This window comes from Megascapheus bottae, chromosome 10, assembly GCF_031878675.1.
Source record: "Megascapheus bottae isolate mThoBot1 chromosome 10, mThoBot2.hap1, whole genome shotgun sequence".
In the NCBI taxonomy this organism is placed as follows: Eukaryota; Metazoa; Chordata; class Mammalia; order Rodentia; family Geomyidae; genus Megascapheus; species Megascapheus bottae.
The window spans coordinates 34,842,879-34,869,685 of record NC_143518.1 but is presented as its reverse complement, the minus strand read 5'-3'; the positions used below and the strand labels follow the sequence as shown (position 1 = coordinate 34,869,685).

The window sequence follows — 26,807 nt, the reverse complement described above, 5'->3', positions numbered from 1 at the left end:
ATGTTAAACTTGTCATTTAAAATATGATGTAAAAATCAACATTAATAAATTCTTAAAAAAAAAACTAAAAGTCTCAGAAAATATGATTAAAAGACAAGCTAAGGGGCTGGGAGTTTGGCCTAGTGGTAGAGTGTTTGCCTAACATGCACAAAGATCCAGGTTCGATTCCTCAGTACCACATGCATAGAAAAAGCCAGAAGTGGTGCTGTGGTAGAGTGCTAGCCTTGAGGAAAGCCCCAAGGATAGTGCTAAGGCCCTGAGTTCAAGCCCCAGTACTGGCAAAAAAAAGACAAGCTAAAGGAAAAATTAGTTTTTCAAAGTATCCCCCCCCACCCTACCCAGGACCCACCCCTAATAACCCTAATGACATACTTCCTCCAGCAAGACCCCACCTCCTAAGGTTTTCAGAGCCTCTCAAAACCCAGGAAGCAGTTGATCTGTGGCTTGTGTCCCCATCATTCAACCTCTCCAGAAATGCCCAGGGTCCTTGTGTATCATTAGTAGAAGAAATGTGAAAGAGGTAAGAAACAGCATAGAGGCACACACAGACCTGCAGAGCACGGCACCCATCATGGAAGTACATTCAGTGAAAAAATTTCCATCATTAGAGGAGCCAGCATCCAGTGAATGTAGAAGAGAATAGGGTAGAGAACATGGTAAACTTTATGCATGAGAAGGCTAATGAGGAATAAGAAAAACCCCGGAGGGGCCGGGAGTTTGGCCTAGTGGTAGAGTGCTTGCCTAGCATGCACGAAGACCCGGGTTCGATTCCTCGGTACCACATATATAGCAAAAAGCTAGAAGTGGTGCTGTGGCTCAAGTGGTAGAGCCCTATCCTTGAGAAAATCCAGGGACAGTGCTCAGGCCCTGAGCTCATGCCCAGGACTGGCCCCAAAATAATAAATAAATAAAAGTTCACAGCAGCTTCTGGATTGTGTGTATGTAAATGTCAGACACAAACATTTCCTGTTTCAACTGTTAGAACTTTATTCATATGCAGTTTTTGAGTCACAAGCTATGAGGATGAGGGGACACAATAGAAAGAATAAGAATCATCCTATTGAGCTATTTAAAAGTCAGTGCCCTTCAGGATTCTAGCATTCTTTACAAGGCTAAAAGGTCCAGAGTTAAGAAGCTGATAGGCAGAACTATAATCAGTTTATATCTTGCCAACAACCCTAGATTCATGTTTTGTCATCCAAGTTCACACTTGTAGTCCAATCTGCAGGTTACTTCTAAAGCAGTCTGCTTATTATTTCTCACTTGTATAATGCAATTCTACTAGTAGTGCAGTTTAGTATATACTAGGTTACCCTGATGTCTACCACTTACCTTACTCTCAAATCATCCTGTTTCCTATTTCAAAGCACAAAAAAAGGCCTCTGGGAATCCCCAAGCTATTCTGGTGTTGGAACACCTATCTTCTCCCACCCTTGGACTTTGGCACTTCTGATTTAGGCTTTTAATCTTACCCCTCACACTCAGATTGGATTATTCCACTAGATTTTCTGCTTCTCCAGACGCAGAAGTCAGAGCATGGGAACCTCTTGGCTCCCATAATTACAGCAGCCAATTCCTGTAATAAAGATTTCCCTTTCTGTTTTGTTTTGTTTTGTTTTTGCATCCTTATCTATCACATTCGTTCCCTGTCTTTATCTCGCTGTCTATATATTTCTCTATAGACAGACAGACAGACAGACAGACAGACAGACAGACAGACAGACAGGTAGACTGACAGATTGACAACCCTAATACAGATGTTATCACTGAAATAGTTCGGTAGGAGCTAAACACTACATCTCATGGAGGTAATCCTGCTATTTAGGAAGTGGCGATTGGAAAGATGGTTCAATAGCAACTCAAGCAAAAAGTTTGCAAGTCCTCCATCTCAACCAATAAAAAACTGGGAGTGATACATACCTCTCATCCTAGCTATGTGGGAAACAGAAATAGAAGAATGATAGCCTAACCCAGGCTAAGCCAAATGGCTCATGCCTGTAATCCTAGCTACTCACAAGGCTGAGGTCTAAGGACTGAGGCTCAAAGCTAGGGAAGAAAAGTCCCCATGAAACTTTTATGTCCAATTAACCATTCAAAAACCAGATTTTGACTGTGAATGTGGCCTAGTGGTAGAGTGCTTGCCATGAAACCCTAGGTTCAATTCCTTGGTACCACATATACGAAAGGCTGGAAGCGGTGCTGTGGCTCAAGTGATAAAATGCTCTGAGTTCAAGCTCAGGACTGGAAAAAAATAACCAGAAGTAGTGCTATGGCTCAAGTGGTAGAGCACTAGCCTTGAGCACAAAGAGGCTTAGGGACAGTTCCCAGGCCGTGGGTTCAAGCACCACAACTGATTAAAAAAAAAAGAAAGGCCTAGTCTCAGCACAAACATAAAAGCTAAAGAGCCTATTCAAAGATTGACCTGACTGATCTTCTTTCTAGCCTTTGCGATTTCCATGTGGAAGATTTTAATTCGGAAGGAAAATGAACGAACAATGTGGGTTTCTGAGGTCAATGTCACCTGCCAACTTAAGGCCATTCCCTGAGACTTTTAGAAGCCCTCTGTTGCTGTGTAGCCCACTGCTATTCTTTCTTCTTCAAGACATCATTTCTTCTCATAGAAATTGGGAGGATTAGCCTTAGTTGAAACTCTATCCTTAGAAATCATTGCAAGAGGTCTGAGAATTCAACTTAGTGATAGAGTTGCTTGTCTAGCATGCATGAGGCCTTGGGTTAGATCCCTTAGTACCACATAAACAAAAATAAAAGAAATCAAATTAAAAGAGAAATCCTTCAAATTAGTTTAAAAAAAAAAAAGAAAACATTGCAACGCAAGTTAATTAAAGAGAGAGGCGGACCGAATGCACTTAGTAAACACTTGCTCAGATACGCAGTTCAGTTCAATCATTGCCTGCCTTATCCTAAGGTGTAGCCACCTATGAATTTCACTACCAGCCTTGTTTATTGAATTTCCATAACTGCTTTCCACTTTGGTCTGGTCACTTGTGTTTGGATCAAAACATGAAATCATGAACATCAGTTCCTGCTCTGAGTTCCAGAATGATTACAAGTCACCTCATGTCCAACCAGTTAGTTCTACATGAAACTTACACCAACCCAAGGATTTAAGACTCAAGCCCACCCATACCTTACACCTTACCTACTGTTGAAGTGTAATTCACGTACTTCTTGATAGAAATTTTCCCTTGTCTTCTGAATCTATTTTGGTTATTATTTTCTGGCACCATAGCTGAAGGAAGGAATGCTTACTTGACCCCCTTGCTGTCCTTGTATTAGTTCAGGTCTAAAATAATAACCAAAATAGATTCAGAAGACAAGGGAAATTTCTATCAGAAGTACGTGAATTACACTTCAACAGTAGGTAAGGTGTAAGGTATGGGTGGGCTTGAGTCTAAATCCTTGGGTCTGGTGTAAGTTTCATGTAGAAACTAACTGGTTGGACATGAGGTGCACTTGTAATCATTCTGGAACTCAGAGCAGGAACTGACTGTTCCCATGATTTCATGTTTTGATCCAAACCACAAGCTGCCAGACCAAAGTGCGAAAAGAGTTATGGAAATTCAATAAACAAGGCTGGTAGTGAAATTCATAGGTGGCTACACCTTAGGATAAGGCAGGCAATGATTGAACTGAACTGCGTATCTGAGCAAGTGTTTACTAAGGCTGTTCTACATGACTCTACTTCTGCACTAGACCAGCATGGCCATTTCTTTTTTTTTTTTTTTGTTACCAACACAGAGCTAAGGAAACAAGTTTTCAAAACTTTATTAACTATTGTCATGTGGTTCATAAGTGGTACCACTACCACCTCACAAGGATGTTGATGCATCTTCTGAAATCCCTACTTATGAAAATCTTATCTGAAAAGAAACACAACTCTCCCTCTCTCTTGGGATCATAGAGTTATGGAAGCAGCAGGACCTCATCCACCTTGGTGCCCTTGCAGACAGAAGTATATCATAATGTCCTACGGTGACTCAGTCATGCCTGCATACAATCTTCTCCCTCTTCTTCTCATCTTTGGCCTCCTTAACACATTAACATTCCAGAAACAAAGTCCCTTCTTGAAGCCTATAGGCTTTAAATATCTCTCTATTTATCTCTTGCATATTCATAGTATTAATTCCTCTCTACTCAAAACTCTATCAAAAGCCGAGTGTGGTGGCTCACCTAGCTAATCATAGCTACTCAGGAGGCTGAGATTTGGGAATCAAGGTTCAAAGCCAGCCCAGGCACAAAAGAACCTGAGACTTATCTCCAATAGAAAACGGAAGTAGGAATGTGGCTCAAGGATAGGGTGGTAGCCTTGAGACTAATGGCCCCAAGTGCCTGGTTCTCTGTTGTCATAATGTGAGCAAGGACTAGTAGCTCATCCCAAAAATCAGATCCCTCCTAGTAGAATTTAACAGATGTGTATTAACTGATCACCCCCAAATGCTTCGACTGACACAGAGAGAAAAATTCAGTATAAGCTGGCTGAGGTGGCTTCTAGCTACTCAGAAGGCTGAGATCTGAGGATCAAAGTTCAAAGCCATCCTGGGCACTAAAGAATGGCAGATTCTTATCTCCAATTAATCACTAGAAAACAGGAAGTGGGGCTGTGGCTCCAGAGGTAGGGTGGTAGCCTTGAGCTGAAGAGCTCAGGGACAGTGCCCAAGCCCAGAATTCAGGACCAGGACCAACCAAAAAAAAAATTCAGTTTAGAGAAGAAGCATTATAGTTAACTTATATGCTAAATGCAAGGTTGAATAATTGAATAACCTGTTTCTGAACATCAGCATCTGCTGGAGTCTCAGTAAGTCCCCTCCAGTTCACCCTCATCTCTTCCTTGATCCCCACAGTTTTGCAGAAGGGGTTTACTTGGAAATACAGGGAGCCCAGTATAGTGTCTGTCTCATCTTCAGCTCTCAACTATCTGAGCTTTCTAGAACCTAACTAGAATGTGGTTTCAGAGAGGCTGCTCCTGTAAATAACACAAAATAGATATCTAATCATGCATCACTGTCCATCAAACATCACATTGGATATAAAATTTGGTCTCAATCACTCAATTAAAAGACAGTGTGTACTCCAGGTGATTTTTCTATTCAAAAATGGACTGGTTCTACATCACCTCTCCTTCTTGCCTTGCTGCCTTTTGCGATCAACTGTCCGGAAGGAGAGGTGCAAAATGGGGGAGAGGAGTCCCAGGCTCGGCTTCCCAGCAAGAGCCGCCAGGCAACTCTCAGCCGACAAAACAGTCTCATGCGGGAAAGCAGCTTCCTCTTTCCTGGAGTCATTATCTCTTTTCCTTGCTCTTGCTTTACAGGTGGATTTTGAGCAAGAGGAGGACCCAGAAGTAGAACCGATTAGAAACAGAAAGGGGGCATCTCTACTCTACACATTCATAGAGCTTTATAGACAAATGAAGTCAGAATGTGACCAATTCATCCTCCCCATCCATTATTGTCTCATCTACAAGTTGGGAGATATTATTGAACAATCTTGCTCTCATAGGAGCTGTTCTAAATAAAATGTAGACCCTGAGTACATTTCTGTATTATTGCCATTGATGAATTTGTTCCATAGAGATGCATATGGCATCATCTCTTGTGCTGATTCCCAAGAAGGTGAGATCAGCTGCAGCACTCAGGGATAAATATCAAAGGCCTCCAGCTCCTTGTGGCTCAGTCGGGCAGGGTAATAAACTTTGGGGCATTGCTTTCCAACCTGCAGAAGAAAAGGGGAATCTTTCAGCTCCTCACGCCTGAAGGTCCTTGTAATGCTCCCATGAGAAGTGGATTATTATCCCCATCACATAAATTAAGAAAATGAAGCTCATAGTCTTTTTCTTCAAATGAACTTCAACTCATTCTTTTGTTTTGTTTTGTGGGTTGCAGAGCTTGAACTCTGCCTGGGTGCTGTCCCTGAGCATTTCAGCTTGAGGCTCCCACCCTACCCCTGGGTTTGGGTGCTGTCCCTGAGCTCTTCAGCTCAAGGCTACCACCATACCATTGAGCCAAGCCCCACTTCCTGTTTTCAAGAGGTTAATGGGAGAAAAGAGTCTCAGGTCCTTTTGTGCTCAGGCTGGCTTTGAACCTTGATCCTCAATCTCAGCCTCCTGAGTAGGATTACAGATGTGAGCTACCATGCCAGCTTAACTCATTCTTCATGCTCCAATTCCAGTGCTCTTTCAGCTACACAATACAGCTTTGTGATCCCTCACATTGCTTGGCCCATACAGCGTCCTTTGCCACCCTGAATTACTCAGTTGGCTTTAAGGTTGGACTGTCACTGAAGAGCTAGTGATCCCTGAATGAACCCACTCAACCTCTCCTCTGTAACCAAAGACATTTTTTGTCAGTTGTGGGGCTTGAACTCAAGGCTTGAACTGATTGTCCCTGAGCTTTTTTGTTCATGGCTAGTGCTCAACCACTCTGAGCTACTTCTAGCTTTCTGTGCTTCAATTGGAGATAAGAGTCTCATGGACTTTTCTGTCTGGGTTGGCTTTAAGCCACAATCCTTGGATCTCAGCCTCCTGAGTATCTAGGACTACAGGCATAAGTCACCAGTGCCCAGCTTTCAAAGACATTTTTATTAGATATAGATGGCATCTTAGATGCCATCTGAAGCTAATACCTTAATGTTTCTCAATATAAACGGGCTAGAGATGTAGCTCAGTGGTATAGCATTTATTTAGCATATGCAATGTCCTGAGTTCAAGCCCCAGCAACACAAAACATGGGTGGTAGGGAGGAGAGGAGTATGATAATGACAAGCCTATAGTATTCTATGAGAACTTAATGAATCACATTCGTGGCTAGGCATGAGCAGATTGCTGTATGCATGGGAATCCATTCAGCTGTCAAGCTCGGGGGCCACTTTGAGCAGTGTTCACCTCAGCAACTTAAGCTCACCCACCTCCCCAAATAGTCCCTAACCACTGACAGTCTTAAGAAAAAATACTTCCCCCTCTTCAACCCTCCTCTGCTGCCCCCACATGTATGCTTTCAAGGGAGAGGCCCCATTTTTAGTCCATAGCCTAGAAACTAGCTTGGGAAAGGCTCTAGTTTAGAACCCAAGCTGTCTACTAGCCAAACCTAACCATGTAATGTAAACGTGGGTTAGATCTGCGCTCTTCTACAGCTTCCATGTCTTCCTTTGGACTGGGGGTCCTCACAATCCCTACAACTCTGCAACTCCATGCATGACCCTTTCATAACTATACCCATTATGGCTTGCTAAACTCACTTGTTGGAGTTCCAGAATCTTACCTCTTCATAGATGGTGCAAGAGACAGAAGGGCTGTGGTTCCTCTTCTAAAATCCAATATAGAAATTCAAAGGGTTAAAAAATACACACATACACACACACACACACACACACACACACACACACACTCACACACACATGCATTAGCTCTAAGAAATCTTTCAGTAGCAGGTAGAATTCTGGTTTTTGTTTTTTGGGTTTTCTTTTTTGCCTATCCTGGGGCTTGAACTCGAGACCTGGGCACTGTCCTTGGGCTTTCTCAAGGCTAGTCTCTCCCACTTGAGCGACAGCACCACTTCCGGCCTTTTTTTTTTCCCCTGTGGATGTGGTACTAAGGAATTGAATCCAGGGCTTGGTGCATGCTAGGCAAGCACTCTACCACCAGGCCACACTCCTGATCCCATACGTGGAGTTTTCATAATGGAATACCAAAGCATTTAAATCTGGTGCCTGAAAATATCCTGTGGTCTTGGAAGTATCTCCCATAACGAGATCTAAGTTGGTTAAATAACTTGTTGAAAGAAAGTGAGTGAAAAATCTGAAAACCTGTCCTAAACCCCTTCAACACACAGCCCCTGATCTGTATGGCCTTCTACAGTTTTATGTAGTACCAACTTCCTGCCTGTTCTGTCAGGTTCTATTTTATAACTGCATCTTGTGGCTCACTCATGGCAACACCTTCTCTCCCTATCCCCTTCCAACCTGTTAAAAAGATGAGCATGGAGTGGAGTACCAGAGCCTTGTGCTTGTAATCCTAGCTCTTCAGGAGGCTGTGATCCAAGCATTGTGGCTTGAAGCCAGCCAGGCAAGAAAAGTCGTTCAGACTCTTATCTTCAGTTAACTACAAAAACAAACAAGCACAGAAGTGGAGCTGTGGCTCTCGTGGCAGAGTATCAGCCTTGAGCAAAAATGCTCAAGGACAGTACCCAGACCCTTAGTTGAAGCCCCAGGACCAGAACACGTATGCATGCGTGTGCGTGTGCACGCACACAAACATACTCACATGCACACAGATAAGCGTGGGCCCTAGGATACTCACTGCAGTGGCACATACATGAACTATGAATTGAGCGTGGAGAAAGATGTGAGTGGACCATGATGGCTACCCAGTCCATAGCCTTCACCATCAGAGGACGAACAAGAACCCTGGTCCCTGGAAATCCACCTCGTGGTTCTCTACTGCATTCCACTTCTCCAACTCTAGGCAATGCTGGATAATGGAAACCATCCAGTATCTCTCTCACCACAGCCCAGCCTGCCTAAGGATCTCTCAATCACAACACAAAAGAGTTCTTTTTCTATCTCCATCTTTTGCCCCTCTCAAGAAATCCTAGAGGGGCCGGGAGTTTGGCCTAGTGGTTAAAGTGCTTGCCTAGCATGCATGAAGACCCGGTTCGATTCCTCGGTACCCCACATACATAGCAAAAAGCCAGAAGTGGTGCTGAGGCTCAAGTGGTAGAGCTCTAGCCTTGAGAAAGTCCAAGGACAGGGCTCAAGCCCTGAGCTCAAGCCCAGGACTGGCAAAAAAAAAAAAAAAAGAAATCCTACAAAACCTATAATCCATGCTTCTCTGAGTCTATTATTTTTCTTTAACCAGAACAAAAAAAGGGCACTTCTCCTTATTGGTCCATTAATAGTTAAAAGAAGCTGCTCAGACATACACAGTGCAGGACAATTCATTGGGCTTGCACATTCACTCTGCAAACATACCCACCTGTGCACACACAAAACATACATCCGCATCTCCAGAGGATGAGACTCACCTTCCGAGAATGTTGTATTGTTGAATATAATGTTTTTGTAGTTTCTTGTGATGTGGAAGCCGCAGACTAATTAGAAGACAAATAAAAGTATTTCAGAAACAAAAATCCAACACAATCCTAGGGAGATTATCTCCTCTATCATGTGCCTCAACCCTGCCTAAGTGTTAGTGAAAAGAGCCCAACACTACCCAGGAGGTCTGTCCATCTAAATGACAGCTCCTGCCTGTTGATCATGTGTCTTGTGTATGTATTCACTCTTAATTCTTTTTTTTTTTTTTTTGTCATTGGGGCTTGAACTCTGGGCCTGGCCGCTGTCCCTGAGCTCTTCAGCTCAAGGCTATTGCCCTACCCCTGGAGCCACAGCCCCACTTCCAGTTTTCTGGTGGTTAATTGGAGATAAGAGTTTCACTCAATCCTCAGATCTCAGCCTCCTGAGTAGCTAGGATTACTGGCATGAGCCACTGTGCCTGGCTTTCTCCTGATTCTTATTCCATTCCCATAACACGGAAAAGATCAGAATTTTCCCTGTCACAGACGAATCTGCAAAAGACTGAAAATTCCAAATCAAAACAGTGAATATGCAAGAAAAGCAGGTTCAAACTCCAGAGTCACTAGGATGCTTTTCTTCAACGGTTTAATTTTCCTTCAAGGTGTAATGTTTCCCTGTGGCAACATGGGACCTGAAATAAGTGTCCCCTAGAACAGGTAAAGCCATCTTTCCTTTTAATATGCTTAAGAAGAGGAAGATGATTTTCCCCGGATACTCTAGTCTGAGTTCTCATGTTTCTCACTCTAGAGTTCAATATGGCTGGAGCCAGAAAGTTGGAAGCTATTAAGTACACATTTTCTTGTCCACATGGCATGTCCTGGAATCTTAGAACATTGCTGCTCCTGACCTTCCACTGTTATAAGAAACTGATAAGAAGCTGATAGGAAATCGTCTCTCCCCGGAAGATCTTCCCAGGCTCACTTCTCAGTAGTCATCTTAGCTATCAGTATTCGATGAACAAATTTCCATAGGCTTACGGTATTAGAGCCAGTATAGAAAGAGGTGAAATGCAAATTTAGATGCCATTGGCTCAGCTTTGCCACTACCCAGCTACATGGCCTTACATGTATTAGCTAACCTGTTTCTTGGTTTCCTCATCTGTGATATGCCGTTTAAACTATAAAGTATTAGGGCTACATTATGAAGCTGTCATGTGAGATTTATTAAGGAAATGAACGTTACTATTACATCTAAATAAGATAAAGGGACAAGTATGTCAATTGTTTCCTGAAAATAATTGTTTTTGTGTACCAGTACTGGGGCTTGAACTCAGATCCTCTCACTCTCACTTGGCTTTTCACTCAAGGCTTGATCCGTATCTCCATTTCTAGTTTTCTTGCTAGTTAATCATAGATAAGGAGTCTCATAGACATTTCTTCCAGGGCTGGCTGCGAACCTCAGTCCTTAGATCTCAGCCTCCTTAGTAGCTAGGATTACAGAGTACCACCTCTGAAAATAGCTTTAATGGGTAAAGGGTATAAACAGTACAAAGACTCCAACTATTAGAATCAGCCTTGGAGAAAACAAAAATTAGGTCCCATACAAAGTAGGCCAGGTTTCCCCGCCGGTATGAGAGAAGGAGGAGTGTCTGCATCTGGCTTTCAGCTGTGTTTTCACTTCAGAACACCCCACCCCAGATAAATTGATAATGCACCAGTGGAGGCACTGTTTTCGAGATCTTGGGGGCACCAAGATTACATCCTGCCATTCAAGGCTATGGGTTTGAGATGAGGAATTGAAAGGCCATGGATAAGGAATGGTATGGATTAGAGAAACCAGAGTGATACCTGGAGCTCTATCATAGAGTAGATGGTGATCCCTTCCCCAGGAGATTTCTGCACCTCATTCCGCTTCTGTACAAGGAACAATTAGAAACATGAGGTGACAAGAGCAAACAACAGAGTGTGCACCGGTTTGGAGTATGTAGAAAGACAGCCCAAAGAAAAGCAGACCCCAGGAGAAAGACAGTGGAAGGAGGGAGAGAACCTCATCATTAAACACCCCAGGATGAGAAGAGACAGGAAGAAGAACAGTATCAGGAGTAAGGAACCACCCAGGTGTGATAGGACTCAAGCCACATGCCTAAAGGAATTCCTGGCCCTGACTTCACCTCTGTAATTTCTGTACCTTTGCTACTTTCTGGAATAAATTTGCTCAGAAATGCTGATAATGAACAGAACTCTAGGTAGGGTTCTAATTGAGGCACTGAAATTCAGAGTGTTTAAATACTGACATAAATCAGCACTTTTAACGCTTGTCTTTGAGATCCCACCTTTATGGCTAGCTTCTTGGTCTCCAACTAGACTCTAAGTAGCTCCAAGTACTGGGTGAAAAACCCTGGCACAAAGGCCAAGGCCAATGTCAAGGACACTGGGCCCTTCCGGTTTCTTTCTTTTCTTGCTTTCTCCCCCTAGGGCAGTAGTGGTTGAAGTATTTCATCCTGCATATCCCTGTGTGCATAATGCTAGTTTCGTGGCTCTCGTGGAGAGCCAGAGAAACCAGAAGTGTTCATCAGTCAAGATGGAAGCTAAATCCACAATAGCAAGAAAAAGCTGAGAAGCAGAGAAATAAAAGCCACCTTTGCCAACTAGAGTCATGAGCACCTCACATGAAATGGGAGTTACTTTCTCTTCTGTCCAAACCCAGGTGAATTGTCTCCAGACAGGTGGGAGCTGGATCCAGATGAAACTTGGGATTTAAGATATCATGACAAGGGACAGGGAGTTTGGCCTAGTGGTAGGGTGCTTGCCTAGCATGAATGAAGAACCCTGGTTTGATTTCTCAGTATCACATACATAGAAAAAAGCCAGAAATGGTGCTGTGGCTCAAGTGGTAGACTTCTAGCCTTGAGAAAGCCCAAGGACAGTGCTCAGGCCCTCCCAGGACTGGCAAAAAGAAAAGATATCAGGACAACACTGGAGGACAATGGAGAGCTGCCAGGTAGACAGAAGCCAGGCAAGGTGAAACCCCCAAATCAAGGGCAATGTAAACTAAATCCCCAAGAGGTTTTCTTTTGCTCTAAATGGAGCTTTTATCTTATGGTCCTCTTATTTTACCCCATCTAAAGCATCTCCATTTTGGAAAAAGAGGCTGTTTTCAGCAAGCCTTTGGGCATCTGAGTCTGTATGTAAATGTGTGGACTCTGAGCAAATTGTACTTACAGTAGAAGTAGGAGAAACAGTCTCCTTTTTAGTTTTCATACCCCAGTATTCCCTGGATAATGAAAGAGTCGAGGGGAGCTGCCCTCATTCCCTCTGAGAAACACATGTGATAGAAGTTGCTTGTCTCTTCTGTGAGGCTTAACAATGTCACCCTCATGTGATGGAGCTGAAGACCGCCACAAGTACCTCCATGGCAGTGGGAAAGGAGAACTTCTTCCTCACTCCCACCACCCTTCACCCCTCACCCACACCCCAGCCCTGCCTAATTGGTCTGGGCCTTTCCTAAGGCCTGTCAACATGTCCTGCCCTGCTCAGGGGCACAGTGATGGAGCCAATGGTCCCTCAACAGCTTCTTTCCGTTTTGACTGACCAGAAGAGCTGGTCATTGTCTACAGTGAGCTGGTGAGAGGTTCCCTGAGAAGAGCTCTGTAGTCCAATGACTCTCAACCAAACTGATTTCTCCCTCTGGTACCTCAGCCAGACTTGGGCCTCTTCTCCCCAAAAGACTATAATCACAGACCAATGGATCAGCTACAAAATGTGTGCTTTGCCTGATCGTCACCTCCCAGCTTGGGTAATGATTAAGGGATCCACAGAAGTACATTCTTATCTTCTAGAATAAATAGAAGAGAGTTGTAGTCCTGGCACTCTGCCCAGCTGGCAAAACTGTACAGAAATGAGGGTGCCACCATGCAATTTATACCTTCTCAGCAGGTATAATTCTACACTACGATGCCACTACTTCCTCCTTCTCATTTTTCTCGTTCTTTTCTTTTTTTCCTTTTTCCTCTATAACTAGAATGGTAAAACAGTAGGGAAAGTAGATGGGAGAAGACTGAGCATCACTTTGAAAGGACAATTGTCCACTTCTCTTTGTCATCCTATTCTGAAGGCCATTCTCCAAAGAGCATCTTCCAGACAAGTAGAGAGCCCCTGAGAGGTCCATACTTGATTCCTCTTGACTTGCGTGTCCTTGACATCTTCATAAACAGTCAGATTGCTTGGCAAACTGGTCTCTGTTGTAGGAAGGAAGTAAAGAACAGTGCTTCAGAAACCTCCAGGGAGCCTCTTGTCCAGGCCTCCACTTCTGACAGTTCATACTTCTATCAACACCTTGAGAATGGCTCTAGAAAGGAGATAGGTTGATGCTCTTCCAGGATATACAAAGAGCAAAGTGGAGCTCCACCCAGACACCCTACTTCCCTCAAACTCAGCACCTGCACTTAAGTCTATGCACTGGGCATCAACCTGTAAATACCTCAGAGCCACCACAGCAGGTGTGACCTTAGGGAAAGGACCTTACAGCCACTGCTGACATCCCTGAACCATGCACACATATCCTAACACTCCTCCAGGAAGAGGAGATGCTGTGCATCCTGGCACCTTCTACCAGACACAGGGTATCAGATGCCTCCAGGACCATGGCACTTACGTGACTGCATCCTCTTCTTCCATATACACCAGCCAATGAGGGTTCCAACGAACAGTACAACTAGAATCAGGATGATCACCAATAAGAGCAAAGTTCTGGATTCTGAGGGATATAGAATGCAGAATAACTGAGTCCTCATGCCCCCTCTTCTTGCTTCTCACAGCTACAGGCACTGTCTCAAAACCCATTCCCTAGTCAAACTTGATGATGCAGAACTGTAATCTGAGTTATTCTGGAGGCAGGTGGATCATGAGTTCCAAGCTAACCCAGGCAAAAGTTATCAAGACCCCATCTGAAAATAAAATAAAATAAAATGGACCAGAGGCATAACTTAAGTGGTAGAGAACCTGAATTGGATCTCCAAAAGTGAAACAAAGTAAAATGAAACTCTCCTTTCTCCTTTCTGGTATAGCTGGCCTCTTTATAAGTTATGAATTCACCATCAAAGTTGTCTTTCTGCCCATTTGAATGACTTCCCCGAGTGATGTCAGATACTAATATTTGACAGGTCTAGACCACATTATAAATGCTAGGAGCTTTTTTTCTGTTTATTTCATGCTCTGGGCCTCACTTTTCTCACCTATAAAAAGGAAATGTTGTCTACTTATGGGGGTTAATTGTGTACTGTGATGTATATAAAGCATCGTGTGCAGCAAATGTTTCATCTGTGGTTTTTAACTCAACAGACTTTCATTGCATACGTATTATGTACCAGGACAGCCTTCCATTTTACCTTCCTGATTATTCTGGCTCCACTGCTGAAGAGCAGATGAACTTCTGCATCTAACATTTGGGTTACACATGCAGCCTGACACATAATCCTACTGACAGGAGAGTAAAGGAAGAAACTTAGTGTTTTTCTAGGTACCAACTGACTAGCTCTTAACATTGATCTCACCTAATCTTCACAGCAGTCCTGCGGGCTACTTACTATTCCTTTTCCTATTTTATACATGAAAATTCCCCAAGGCCATTGAGTCATCCTGGAATCACAGAACTGAAGAATGATGAAGCCACGATTGGCATGGGCCAAAGCCCTTGTCCTTGTCACCACATCTTTTATTCGAAACTCTGTGGTTTTTATTTGCTTTAATGCCAAGTCTGATGGCACATTAAGTCCTTATTTATCTAATAAAAAGAGACACAAGGGCTGGGAGTATGGCCTACTGGTATAGCACTTGCCTGGCATGCATGAAGCCCTGGGTCAATGAAGCCCTTGGTACCACATACACAGAACGAGCTGGAAATAGAGCTGTGGCTCAAGTGGTAGCATGCTAGCTTTGAGAAAGCTCAAGGACAGTGCCCAAGCCCTCAGTTTAAGTCTAAGGAGGTAAAAAAAAATAGATGAAAATTTAACTCAGGCTACTCTCTGAATGAGCAATAAGCCCAAAACTCTTCTAAGTACCATGTGACTTTCCTGAGGTGTTCACTGGCCAAGAGTATTGTTGTACAGTATCATTACCTCCTTGGAAACTATTTGGTTTGAGGTACATTATCATTCAGGAGGAAGCAGATATTCATAAGTCTCTCACAGCAAGAAGAAAATGACCAGAAGCTATTATAGGCTTCTTTAATGTACCTATAGGCCAGATCCCTGCTGAAGAAGGGCTACAGACATTGAGAGAAGAAGCTAAAGGATCTCACAATCAAGCATCTCTTGCACGAGCCTGGTTGCATGGTCCAGCATGCCCAAATCCTGTTATAACCTAAAGTGCTCCACTTACTCCAGGGGTCTCCCAGACAGCTCTGAGTGAGGTCGAGGGTATGGCTGTCCCAGCTGACAAGGTTGCTGACATTGCAGGTATACATGTGTGGGCCACTGACGTCCATCTGCTCCTCTATGTAGGTATGGTTCCTCTGTGTGGCAATCACCTCACTCCCTCGGTACCAAGTATAACTCACATCCTCATCCCTGGAGACCAGGCAGGACAGAGTCACTTGACATATGCCTTCATCAAGGGCCTTCCATTGCCCCCACACTTGGGGCTTCTGGACATGATCTGGAAGTAGAGATTATGATCAGAAAGGAAATGGAAAGTACAAATCACCCAGGAAGCAGAGGGTGGGGGTGGAGCCTTGGATACTCACCCAATACTGACACATTGAAGGACATAGCACAAACAATCCCAGACTCTCTGGTGACCTCCAGTTTGTACAGACCACTGTCCTGTGGTTTAGCACTTTTAATGTGAAGAGTTAAGTTTTCATTGTCAAAATCATACATATTCTCAAAATCATTCTGCTGATATTTCAGAGGAGAAGTTTTCTCCCAAGTCAGGATCACAGAGTATTTCCCGGGCCGTTGGATCTTCCATTTAATTGAGTATATCGTTGTCTGTGGTTTGGAAGGTCCAAATGTGAGATGCTGTCCAGAAAGGCCAACCACACGGTGGTCAGTAGAACCTGGGCATTCTAGGAAAGAGAATCCAGACTCTCTTATTGCTGCTTTTAAGAACCACAGGATGTGTCTGAGGCCTGACCAGTAGGCACAGTTAAATGTGGCTTCCGTGAAGCTGAGAGGAGAAGAAGAAGACAAAGAGCCCACAAGCAAAGTTTAAAGTATTTTTATCTGCCTCTCCTACTTTCCACCTCTGTCCAGTCTGAAAGAATCCAGAGACCACGCACAATATCTAGAATCGTTCAATGTAATCCTCACAAAAATCCCAATAAAAAAATAAATATTTTCACAGAAATAGAAAATCTGTCCCAAAATTAATGTGGAAGCATAAGAGACCATGAATAGCTATAGCTATCCTGAGCAAAACTAAGCAGTGCTGGAGGAATCACAATACCTGACCTCAAATAGTGCTATAGTAACAAAAATTACATGGTACAAGCACAAAAAATAGACACATACACTAACTGAAAAGAAAACCAGAAATAAAACCTCACAGCTACAGCCATCTGATTCTTAAAGACGATGTAAAAAGAAAGAAAACACAATCAGACACTGGAGAAAAGAAAGGCCCTTCAAACAAATTATATTGGAAAAACTTAATAGACACAGGTAAAGAATTGAACTTAACCCCCTCTTACTCTGCATAAAAGAAATTAAAAACAGACCAAACACCAGAAACTTTGAAACAATTGCAGGAAAATACTTTATGATCTAAATGCATTTGAATAGAACTCATTAACTCAGGAAATAGGAACATAAAGTAACAAATGAGATTATTGCATCAAGTAGAACACTTTTGCAATTATCATTGGGATGAGACAGCAAATTTTGCAAACCACTCATTTTACCAAAGATGAAGATCTAAAATATATAAAGAGCTCAGACAACCAAACAATAACAAACCAATAACCCAATTAACAAGTGAATTAGAAATCCAAGTAGCAAATACATTAAGCAGTCTTGACCACAGAGGCGCAACTCATTAATGGGCTTTTTTTGATAGAGAAGTGAGTAAAATCTCAGGCAAAGAATTCTAAATCATGATTACAAGAATGGTATGGAATTTTTAGAATGTCACAAATAACTGAATGAATAAACGAATTTAAAAAGACAAAGCAGGATATGAAAGATGGACTCAGTAAAGACAGAAATCTTAGACAGACATGGAATTAAAATCCTAGGAGTGAAAAACTCAATAAATCAAGTTTAAAAAATTAGTTGAAAGCCTCATCAATAGACTGGATCAAGGAACAGACAAATTTTTAGGGCTTGATGACAAAGTAGATGAATTAGAATATACAGACAATGTTAAGAAAACATAAAATAGAAATAAAAGACTACGAGACATCATTCTAGGGCTGGGAGTGTAACCTAGTAGTAGAGTGCTCATCTCATATGCACAAAGCCCTGAGTTTGACTTCTTGGTACCACATGCACAGAAGAAGCTGGAAGTGACACTGTGGCTCAAGTGGCAGAGAGCACTAACCTTGAGTAAAAAGTGTCCAGGCTCTGAGTTCAAGCCTAACGGGCAAAAAAAAAAAAAAAAAAAAAAAAAAAAAAAAAAAAAACCTATGAGACATCATTCTAAAACACCAAATTTGTGAATTCTATGCATAAAAAAGAACAGGTGAAAATCAAAGCTATAGAAAACACATTCAATAAAATAACAGCAGAAAAAGTCCCAAACATCAGGAAAGAGATGGTCATACAAGAAGTTTTCAGAAAATCAAACATGTAAGACCGTAAAATAACATAACCATGTAATGTGGTAATTAAAACTTTTAAGTATACAAAGCATGGAAAAAAATTATTGAGAGTTACAAGAAGGAAGCACTAAAGTTATAGATAAAGACAAACATCATCAGAACAATACTATTTCTTGACAGAAACTCTAAATGCAAGTTGGAATGATGCACTCCTTTAAGCTCTGAAAGAAAATAACTGCCAACCTAGATGATTGTTCCAGGAAGGTTATCCTTCTTTGATATATAAGAACTAAATGCATGCATGACCACTAATGCAGACTACTAATGATAGCTACCCTACAAAGAGAGAAGAAGATAAATACAACCATGTAAATGCAGGTAAATAAATCCAAATATATGAATATTTCAGTAAATGAGGAATAGGTAAGAGTTAAACATTACAAAAAATGACATGAGAAATTATTACATAGCTTTCAATAGTAATTCTAAATGTTAAGGATCTTAATTTTTTCAATCAAAAGATAGGCAGATTGAACTAAAAACCAGGATCCAAACATTTGTTGAATCAAGATGATACAATTGTAAACACATATGCACTGAATACCAGCACTCCTAATCTCATAAAACAAATACTCCTGGACATAAAACCATAAATAAACCCAAATGCCATGATAGTAGTTGTTCTAAATGCTCATTTTCATCAGCAACTAGGCAAAAATGAAAGACAAAAATATCCACAGAAATCTTTAAAATGAAATGCCACTACAGATCAAATGTATTGAATGGGCCCCTATGGACTATTCCATCTCACATAAAATACACATTCTTCTCAGATATCCATGAAACTTTCTCAAAAGTTCATCGTAATTTAGGACACAAAGCAAGTCTTAACAAATAAAAAAAATTGAAATTGCTTCCTTCACTTTATAAAATATACAATACATGGAAACAACAATACATTTTTGAATGATCACAGGGTCACTGAAGAAATGAGGAAAATTTTTAAATTCCTAGAATTAAATGATAATGACAACACAACATATCAGAATTTGTGGGGCACACTAAGAGGAAAGTTTACAGATATGAGCACCTACACTGAAAAAAAAAAAAATCAGAGTCCAGAGTGTGGCCTAGTAGTGGTAGAGTGCTTACCTAGCATGCATGAAGCTCTGGGTTCAATTCCTTGGTACCACATACACAGAAAAAGCCAGAAGTGGTGCTGTGGCTCAAGTGGTAGAGCATTAGCCTTAAGAAAAGGCCAAGGAATTCAAGCCCCTGACACTAACACTAGTGGTTCCTGTTGCAATCCCAGCTACTCAGGAGGCTGAAATCAGAGAATTGTGGTTCAAAGCCAGCCTAGAAAGAAAAGTTTATGACACATCATCCTCAACTAACTAGGAAAAAGCCAGGCTAGAGGCATAATGTAAGTGGTAGAGCACCAGCTATGAACAAGCAAGCCAAGATGTAGTACAAGGCCCTGAATTTAAACATGAATACCAGCACAAGCCAGGCGCAGTGACTCATGCCTGTATTCCTAACTTCTCAGCAGGCTGAGATCTGAGGATTGAGGTTCAAAACCAGCCTGGACACTAAAGTCCGTGAGACTCTAATTAATCACTAGAAAATGGGAAGTGGTGCTGTGGCTCCAGGGGTAGGGAAGTAGCCTTGAGCTGAAGTGTTCATGGACAACACCCAGGCCCAGGGGTAGGGCAGTAGCTTTGAGCTATAGAGCTCAGGGATAGTGCCTAGGCCAAGAATTCAACGCTCCCCCCCCCCCCCCGACTGACAAAAAAAAAAAAAGAAAGAAAAGAAAGAGAAGAAAGAAAGAATACCAGCACAAAACCAGGCATTAGTGATTCATGCCTATCATCCTAGCTACTCAGAAGGCTGAAATTTAGTTATTGCAATTTAAAGCCAGCCTAGGGAGGAAGTTCTATGGGGACTCTTATTTCCAATTAACCAGCAAAAAGCTGAAAGTACAGCTTTGAGGAAGAAAACACACACACACACACACACACACACACACACACACGCAATGAAAAAGATCTCAACTATATAACCTAGTGATACAACGCAAGCTTTTGGAAAAACAAAGACAAGCAAAACTGAAAATCAATGGACAGAAATAATATAGATCACGTCATACATTAAGAAAATGTCAGGGCAGGCATTAACAAAATGAAGGTTAAAGGACAATACAAAGAATCAATGAAATGAAAAGTTTGCTCCGTGAAAACACAAGTCAAGTCTCAGTCAAGAAAGAAGACCTAAGTTAACAAATTGAAGGATGCTAAAGGAGTCATCTCAGCAAACGTTCAATTGATGAATATTTAACTATATATGCCAATAAATTGGAAAAACTATTTAAAATGGATAAATATCTATATTCATCTGACCTACAAAAATTGAACCAAATGGATGTAAGCAACTTATACCTATAACAAACAATGAGATTGAGATAGCAATATACTCCCAACAAAGAAAAGTCCAAGACTAGACAGATTCATTGCTGAATTCCATCAGATCTTTAAAGGAGACAAACTTCCTTAAACTACACCAACAAGCAAGGAGGGAAAGAAGGCTCTGAAGTCACCATTACACTTATACCAAAACCAGATAAGGACACACATACAAGAAATGGAAATCATAGACTAATTGATGAACATGGATATAAAATTTCTAAATAAAATACTTGCAAACTGAACGTGACATGTTAAACAGATTGTACAGCATAAAGTTAGCTTCATCCAAGAGATGCAGAGATGATTCAACATCTGCAAACCAATAGCCATAACATAATACATAAACACAAAGGACAAAAATAGCATGATCATCTCCATAGATATATTAAAATTCTGTGAAAATTTTCAACTCACTTTAGTCTAAAAGCCCTGAAGAAAGTAGAAGTAGAAGCAAGTACCTCAATGCAGTGGCTGTTTATAACAAACATCACCAACTCTGTACTAAAATATGTGTGATTCAAGACTCATAAGTCAAACATATGTTTGATGAAACTCAGACCCAGAATAGTTTCTAAAATCAATAGATGCAACCATTCTCCCCTCTTCCCCCTCCCCTCCAAAATAGCAAAAGACTTGGATAGGCACTTTACAAAGCTTCCACAGAGGAAATGCAAGATGCTGGGGGGAAAGAAAAGAGAAGTAAGGAAGGGAGGGGAGGGTTGGGGGAAGGGAAGGAAGAAGCTGAGAAGGGAGGGAAGGAGACGGGAGGAGAGGGGAGGGGAGGGGAGAAAAATGAAGGGAAGCCCATATGCAGAGGTAACTTCAACACAAGTTCTCATGTGCTAAAAGAGAGAGACAAAGAGGACCCATGTGAATGTGGTCATTCAGACGAGAGAACCTCTGCAGATTTGGTGCTCAGGAAAGGGCCCAAGACCACAACCACTGCTGTTATAACTACTTAGCAGTTTTAGGGGGCTTTTCTAGTGGTTAAGAAATAGTCATTGTTCAGAGGAAGAACAGAGCACAGGTGATAAACTCAGCTGCAGCCACAGGAAGAAGTGGGCAGCCAACACAGAGTTCGTCAGAAGACCATCCGGAAGCAGCCGTCCAGCAAATGGCAGCAGGGCAGCCTCCAGAGCTGGGCAGAGGCCACTTTCAGCTTAGCTTCCTGGACATGCTGGTTAGAGTAAGGTGAGAGGCCTGAGTCCCCAAAGAAGGGGCCCTGGGGCTTCATGCATGCAAGGCAAGCACTCCCACTAAACCAAACTCCCAATTTGCTTGGGGATATATTTACTCTTTAACTTCAGATTTCCCCTTATCATGAAACTGTGCAAGGCCCTTTGCTGTAAAACTGGGGTCAGGGCTCTGTTAGGTATTTCAGTTTGGGTTTATGCTATTAGATTTAAGGGGAAAGCAACAGAAGTGATCCCTGATGATTAAAAATACCAACAAAAGCAGGGCCAGCCGTAGTCAAGGCAAGCTTACACCCTCAGCCTACTTCCCTTTTTCCCTCCACTTTGCTTCATACGGACCACATCAATTCTTCTCCTCAGGCTAAGAAACTGCCTTCCTTTTATCAAAGTCAACCTGAAGACAGGCACTAGTGGCCCACACCAGTAATCGAAGCTGCTCAAGAGGCAAAGAGCTGTTCAAAACCAGTCTGAACAGATAAAGCCAAGAGACTTACCTCCAAGTAACTAGCATGAAGCCAGAAATGGAACTTTGGTTCAAATAGTAGAGTGCTTGGGTCAAGCCAAGTCAGAATTCAAGGCTTGAGTTAAAGCTTTAGTGCGCGCGCGCACGCACACACACACACACACACACACACACACACACACACACACACACACACAAATCTGACTCAGTTCCAATTATTATTTTCCCCCAAATAATGATTGCATTTGCCTTTCATGGCTCCTAGTCTTGACCTTGTTTAGGCTGTTTCCTTAACTTAGAATGTTCAGTTTATTTCCACTTCCTAGAGAACCATTATCAAGATGAGGGAGAAGAAATCTCCACCTTTCAGTTCCCTTTTTACTATAAATACATCTGGCCTGACGTGACAATTAGTGTTTTCTTTCTTTACTTATTGTTGTTACTGTAAATATCTTCCTTTCCTTATTGTTTCCTTATTGTTGTTACTGTAAATATCTATTTTTCCTATCTCTGGAAGATTTTTTATTGGTGGTACTGGGATTCGAACTCAGGGCTTTGCATTCGCCAGGCAGAGTCTGTGCCACTGAGCCAAGCACCCAGCCCTCCCTGTCTGAAAGATTTTTATAGAATCAACCTGTTTCTTCTCTGACTCCCCACAAAACTTTAGATTTCTTGGAATACAGAAAGGACTTAATGAATCTGTTTAATTACTGCAAGAATGTCTTTCATTTAATGCCCCCCAAATGACTAGGATAGCAGTGTTGTGCAAGATAACAGATAAGCCACAAGGCTATGGTCCCCTGGGCTGTGGCCTCTTACCTTACAGGCTCCACATTGCAACACTTCCATTGCCCAATTGCAGGCCATTAGCACAAAAGCCAGTATTTCTGAAAAACCTAGTTCTTGCTTCAACTGCTTCAGAGCAAAAGGACCACACTTGTGAGAGGCATATCACACATTCTGCCCTGGCAATGGTCCCATCACACCCACCTTCACAAAAAGCTTATAACAGCTTTATTATGGGAGAGAGAGAGAGAGAGAAAGAGAGAGAGAGAGAGAGAGAGGCCCTACCTGCTCATCAATAATAGAATGAATCAACTATGGAATAGACATACAATGAAATAATTTACAATTGATATTTACAATGTCAATTACAAGTAGTAGCATAGGTAAAGCTCACAAGATATTGAACACAAGAAGCTGGACATAGAAGTATATACCATATGATCCTATTTCTTCCCAGACAAGACTAACCTATGCTGTTGAAGTCAAAACCCATGGTCAGACCTAGAATGAATTATGTTAAGTGAGGTAAGCCAAGCTCAGAGAGACAAATGGTTTTCTCTCATATTCAGAATCTAGATTAAAAATACACCAGGACATAATAAATTATAAGAGCCTCTAGGCATTCACACACAGTGAGACCAAAAGAGGATATTCTTAGGAAAGAACAGAAAGGCACAATGTCTATGCACATCTGATCATACAAAACGATATTTACAGAGATGAAGCAGGAAATGTAAACAAATGTTTTTGTTTGTGATTGTTTTTATTTTATTTTATTTTTGTCCCGCTTCTTTATATGTCTTTGGGAGTGTAAGGGGAGGGAGAGAAATGGAGGGGCAAAGGGGAAACAAATGCATACACAACTTGTGGGTGGGGACGGAAAAACTGAGAGAGCTAGGGAAGGGATTGACATTGTCCAAAAGAGAGGTACACTTTGCCTGACTTATGTAACTGTATCCCCTCTGTATATCACCTTTATAATAACAACAAAATTTTTTAAATTGTGGTCATAGTTGTGGAGAAAGGGCAGAGTAAACCATGGAAAAGAATATGTAGTATTTCCAACAATAACTCACTCAGTTATACATTTATAACTTTGTGCACTTTTCTGTTCCCATGTCAGTAACACAGTGCCTGGCCTGTAAAAACAATAGCCTGGGCTGGCCTGAAGTGATTTCTACAGAGCTGGATTCCCATCAGGGTAGCACTGCAAGCAGGGTTCTCTGAATCCATACTCTCTCATGTGTCCCGCTGTAAGCCATTCATACTTTGAGAGGAAATACAATAAGGAAGAGATGAAAACAGATTACTCCAGCATTCTGGAGCCAACCTGGACCCATCAGAGCAATTGCAATTAGAGCCCACTCCTGTAAAGCTAATTGCTGATATACTGTCCCTTCTCCTGTCCCCATTGTTTTCCCTGAATATCTCACCCAGACCCCACAGCATCTGTGATTCAAGACTTCCAGCTGGCCTTTTGGAGTTTCCTCAGAATGGACAACCAAACCTAAATTTGTGGATCAAAGTGAACTTTACAACCCAGGCCTACTCCTATGAGCCTCAATTTGAAGGTTCCTGCACCGGTCTGTACATTTCCTGCCCTCAAAATTACTTCAGTCTGCTCTATGGTGCCTAAAAATAATTTCCTTTTTCACTCAATGAACACCCTTGAATGCCTGCATTTGGTGTGACACTGTGAGCTCATCAAGGTCGTGTGTTCATGTTCATTACAGTGACAGTGTAGCTTTGACCATGAAAGGGCCATACACTTAGTTACCATTAACCCTACTTCCAAGCACAGACACTCTCAGAACTGATTCAAAAAGGAAATGAGAAAAGAGCAGAGGTATTATTGTGGCAATAAATGTTTATTGAAGATCTGTTTGTACCAGATACTGCTGAGGGAGCAGTGAACAGAAACAACACACACACATGCACACACACACACACACACACACACACACACTTCTCAACAACAACAAAAAAATTCTCAAAGAATTTAAATTCTAGTGGGTTGAAGGCTGAGAGATGAAAAATAAAATAAGGAAGTAGCGTAGCAGGTAAAATGGAGATGAGAATTACAGAGAAAAATTAAGTGGAGCCAAAGACAAGGGGCTGCAGGACGGAGAGCTGACACTTTCTGATGTGGAGAGCATCATTGAGAAGGTAACATTTGAGCTAACCCATGGAAAGGTGAAGGAGAAAACCCACGGCCAGCAGGAAGCAGCATCCAAGGGAGAGGAAACCGTGGATGTAACACACAGCTCATGCTGCAAGTTCACCCAATTCTTCCCATGGCATCTCATTTCACAAAGAGAAAAAGCCACAACTTGACAACAGCCTGCAGTGACCACAGTAATCTCCCTGTCACCTCTCCTCTTGTTCCCTAAGTGACCAGTGTAGAGGCTCTGAGCTCCCAAAGGAGAGCAACTCTTGTCTGTGCCAGACCCCACCCCATATCAGGCCAGAACTCCTTACCTTGGCCCTGCTGCCCCTTGAGGAACAGGAAGAGTGTGAGGGTGACGGCTTGCCCCAACATCCTCTCAGGACTGGGGATCAAATGGGGTCCTCTTTGCCTTAGATGCTCAGCTGTGCAGGGACTTGGCAGCCACCAGTGAGCAGGAAGACAATAAGGAGCAGAACTGACTTGCTGCCTGTCCAGCCACAATTTCCTCAGCTCAATACTGATCACTTCTGTTGTGAGCTGACAAGGCCACTGAGAAAGCCTCAGTCCCTGGACCTGGTTTTCACAGTTCCTCAAGTAGGCAGGTGCTACAGTGACTCACAAGCCAGCTTCAAAATCTTAGCCTTTTCTGTACTCCAGGCCAGCTGCTTTATTCAAAAAGGTAGACGGCCAAGAAATATTCTAATGATCTTCATCCTACCGGTAATAATGAAGAGACGCACAAGAGAACTACATGTACCATCCTAGCCTTCCAAGCCAAAGGTACATTGTGGAAGTGAAAGGGAAACAGTTTAGAGCAAGCTGAAAGCAAAATTCAGTTTGAATGGGTGCCCAAGTTGAAGGAGATGAATGGGTGGGGTGACTTAGGAAGAAATTTAAGATGTGGCAGTAGTAGAAAAATCTAACAAGCCTGGGGATTCTGTGAAAGTTGATGCCAAAAAAAAAAAAAAGTGTAAGTATGTATGCTATCCTGGGGCTTGAAGTCAGGACCTGAGCTTTTTCACACTCAAGGCTTACTTGAGCCACAGCTCTACCACTGGCTTTTTTGGGGGGGAGGGGTGTAGTTTAGTGGATGTGAGTCTCATAGACTTCCTGCCCAGACTGGCTTTGAACCTTGCTCCTCGTCTCCTGAGTAACTGGGATTATAGGTGTGAGCCACTGGCAAAATACCTAAATTCAAAATGCATGAAAGTATATCATTTTCAAAAGAATCTGCTTTTGCTCCTACTTCTCTATCTGTACTTCCAAATTCCCTCCATTTAATTCTTCATTCGAGTTTGTGTTCCTTCCTTGCAGCTCCACCTTCTCTGAAACAGTTCTTTATTCCATTTGTGGTCATTTTGTGTGTAGCAGGGGTGGGGGGGGCGGTCATGGGGCTTGAACTCTGGGCCTGGGCAATGTCCCTGAGCTCTTCAGCTCAAGGCTACAACCCTACCCTGGAGCCAAGCTCCATTTCCCATTTTCTAGAGGTTCACTGGAGATAAGAGTCTCAGGTCCTTTTGTGCCTTGGCTGGCTTTGAACTTTGATCTTCAGATCTCAGGCATGAGTCACTGTGCCCAGCTCTGACAATAGTCTTGACTTTGAGAAGTAGTGCTCAAAATACTGAAAACAAGAGTAAATTCTTCACATGGCAAATGAAGGATGAAGCCCAACCATTCTCTCTCCCACACCTGTAGATGACCTAGAAACTGAACTGGGAATTGTGGTACCTCCTGTATCTCTGTCTTGATGTCCTCCATAAGCTCTACCACATAATAATTGTTATTTTTAACAGTGATTATTTTGCCAGTCCTAGGGCTTTGACTCAGGGGCTAGGCACTGTCCTTGGGCTTTTCTCAAGGCTAGCTCTCTACCACTTTAGCCACTGTGCCACTTCCAGCTTTTTCTGTGTCTGTAGTACTGAGAAATTGAACCCAGGGCTTCATGCATTCTAGGC

At 42.3% G+C, this 26,807-nt stretch overlaps 1 protein-coding gene across 1 annotated transcript; it reads right to left on the bottom strand.

Moving 5' to 3' along the window:
• Positions 1-3,808: 3,808 nt before the first annotated feature.
• Cd244 (CD244 molecule) lies at positions 3,809-25,224 on the bottom strand. The gene is made up of 10 exons (XM_090341610.1): positions 25,164-25,224; positions 20,474-20,555; positions 15,766-16,190; positions 15,402-15,677; positions 13,678-13,779; positions 13,194-13,261; positions 10,872-10,937; positions 9,036-9,101; positions 7,275-7,319; positions 3,809-5,730 (listed from the first exon to the last, which is right to left on the bottom strand). The coding sequence occupies exons 1-10, from the start codon at positions 25,222-25,224 to the stop codon at positions 5,650-5,652; spliced, it is 1,272 nt and encodes a 423-aa protein (XP_090197736.1). The 3' UTR covers positions 3,809-5,649.
• Between the last annotated feature and the right edge of the window lie 1,583 nt (positions 25,225-26,807).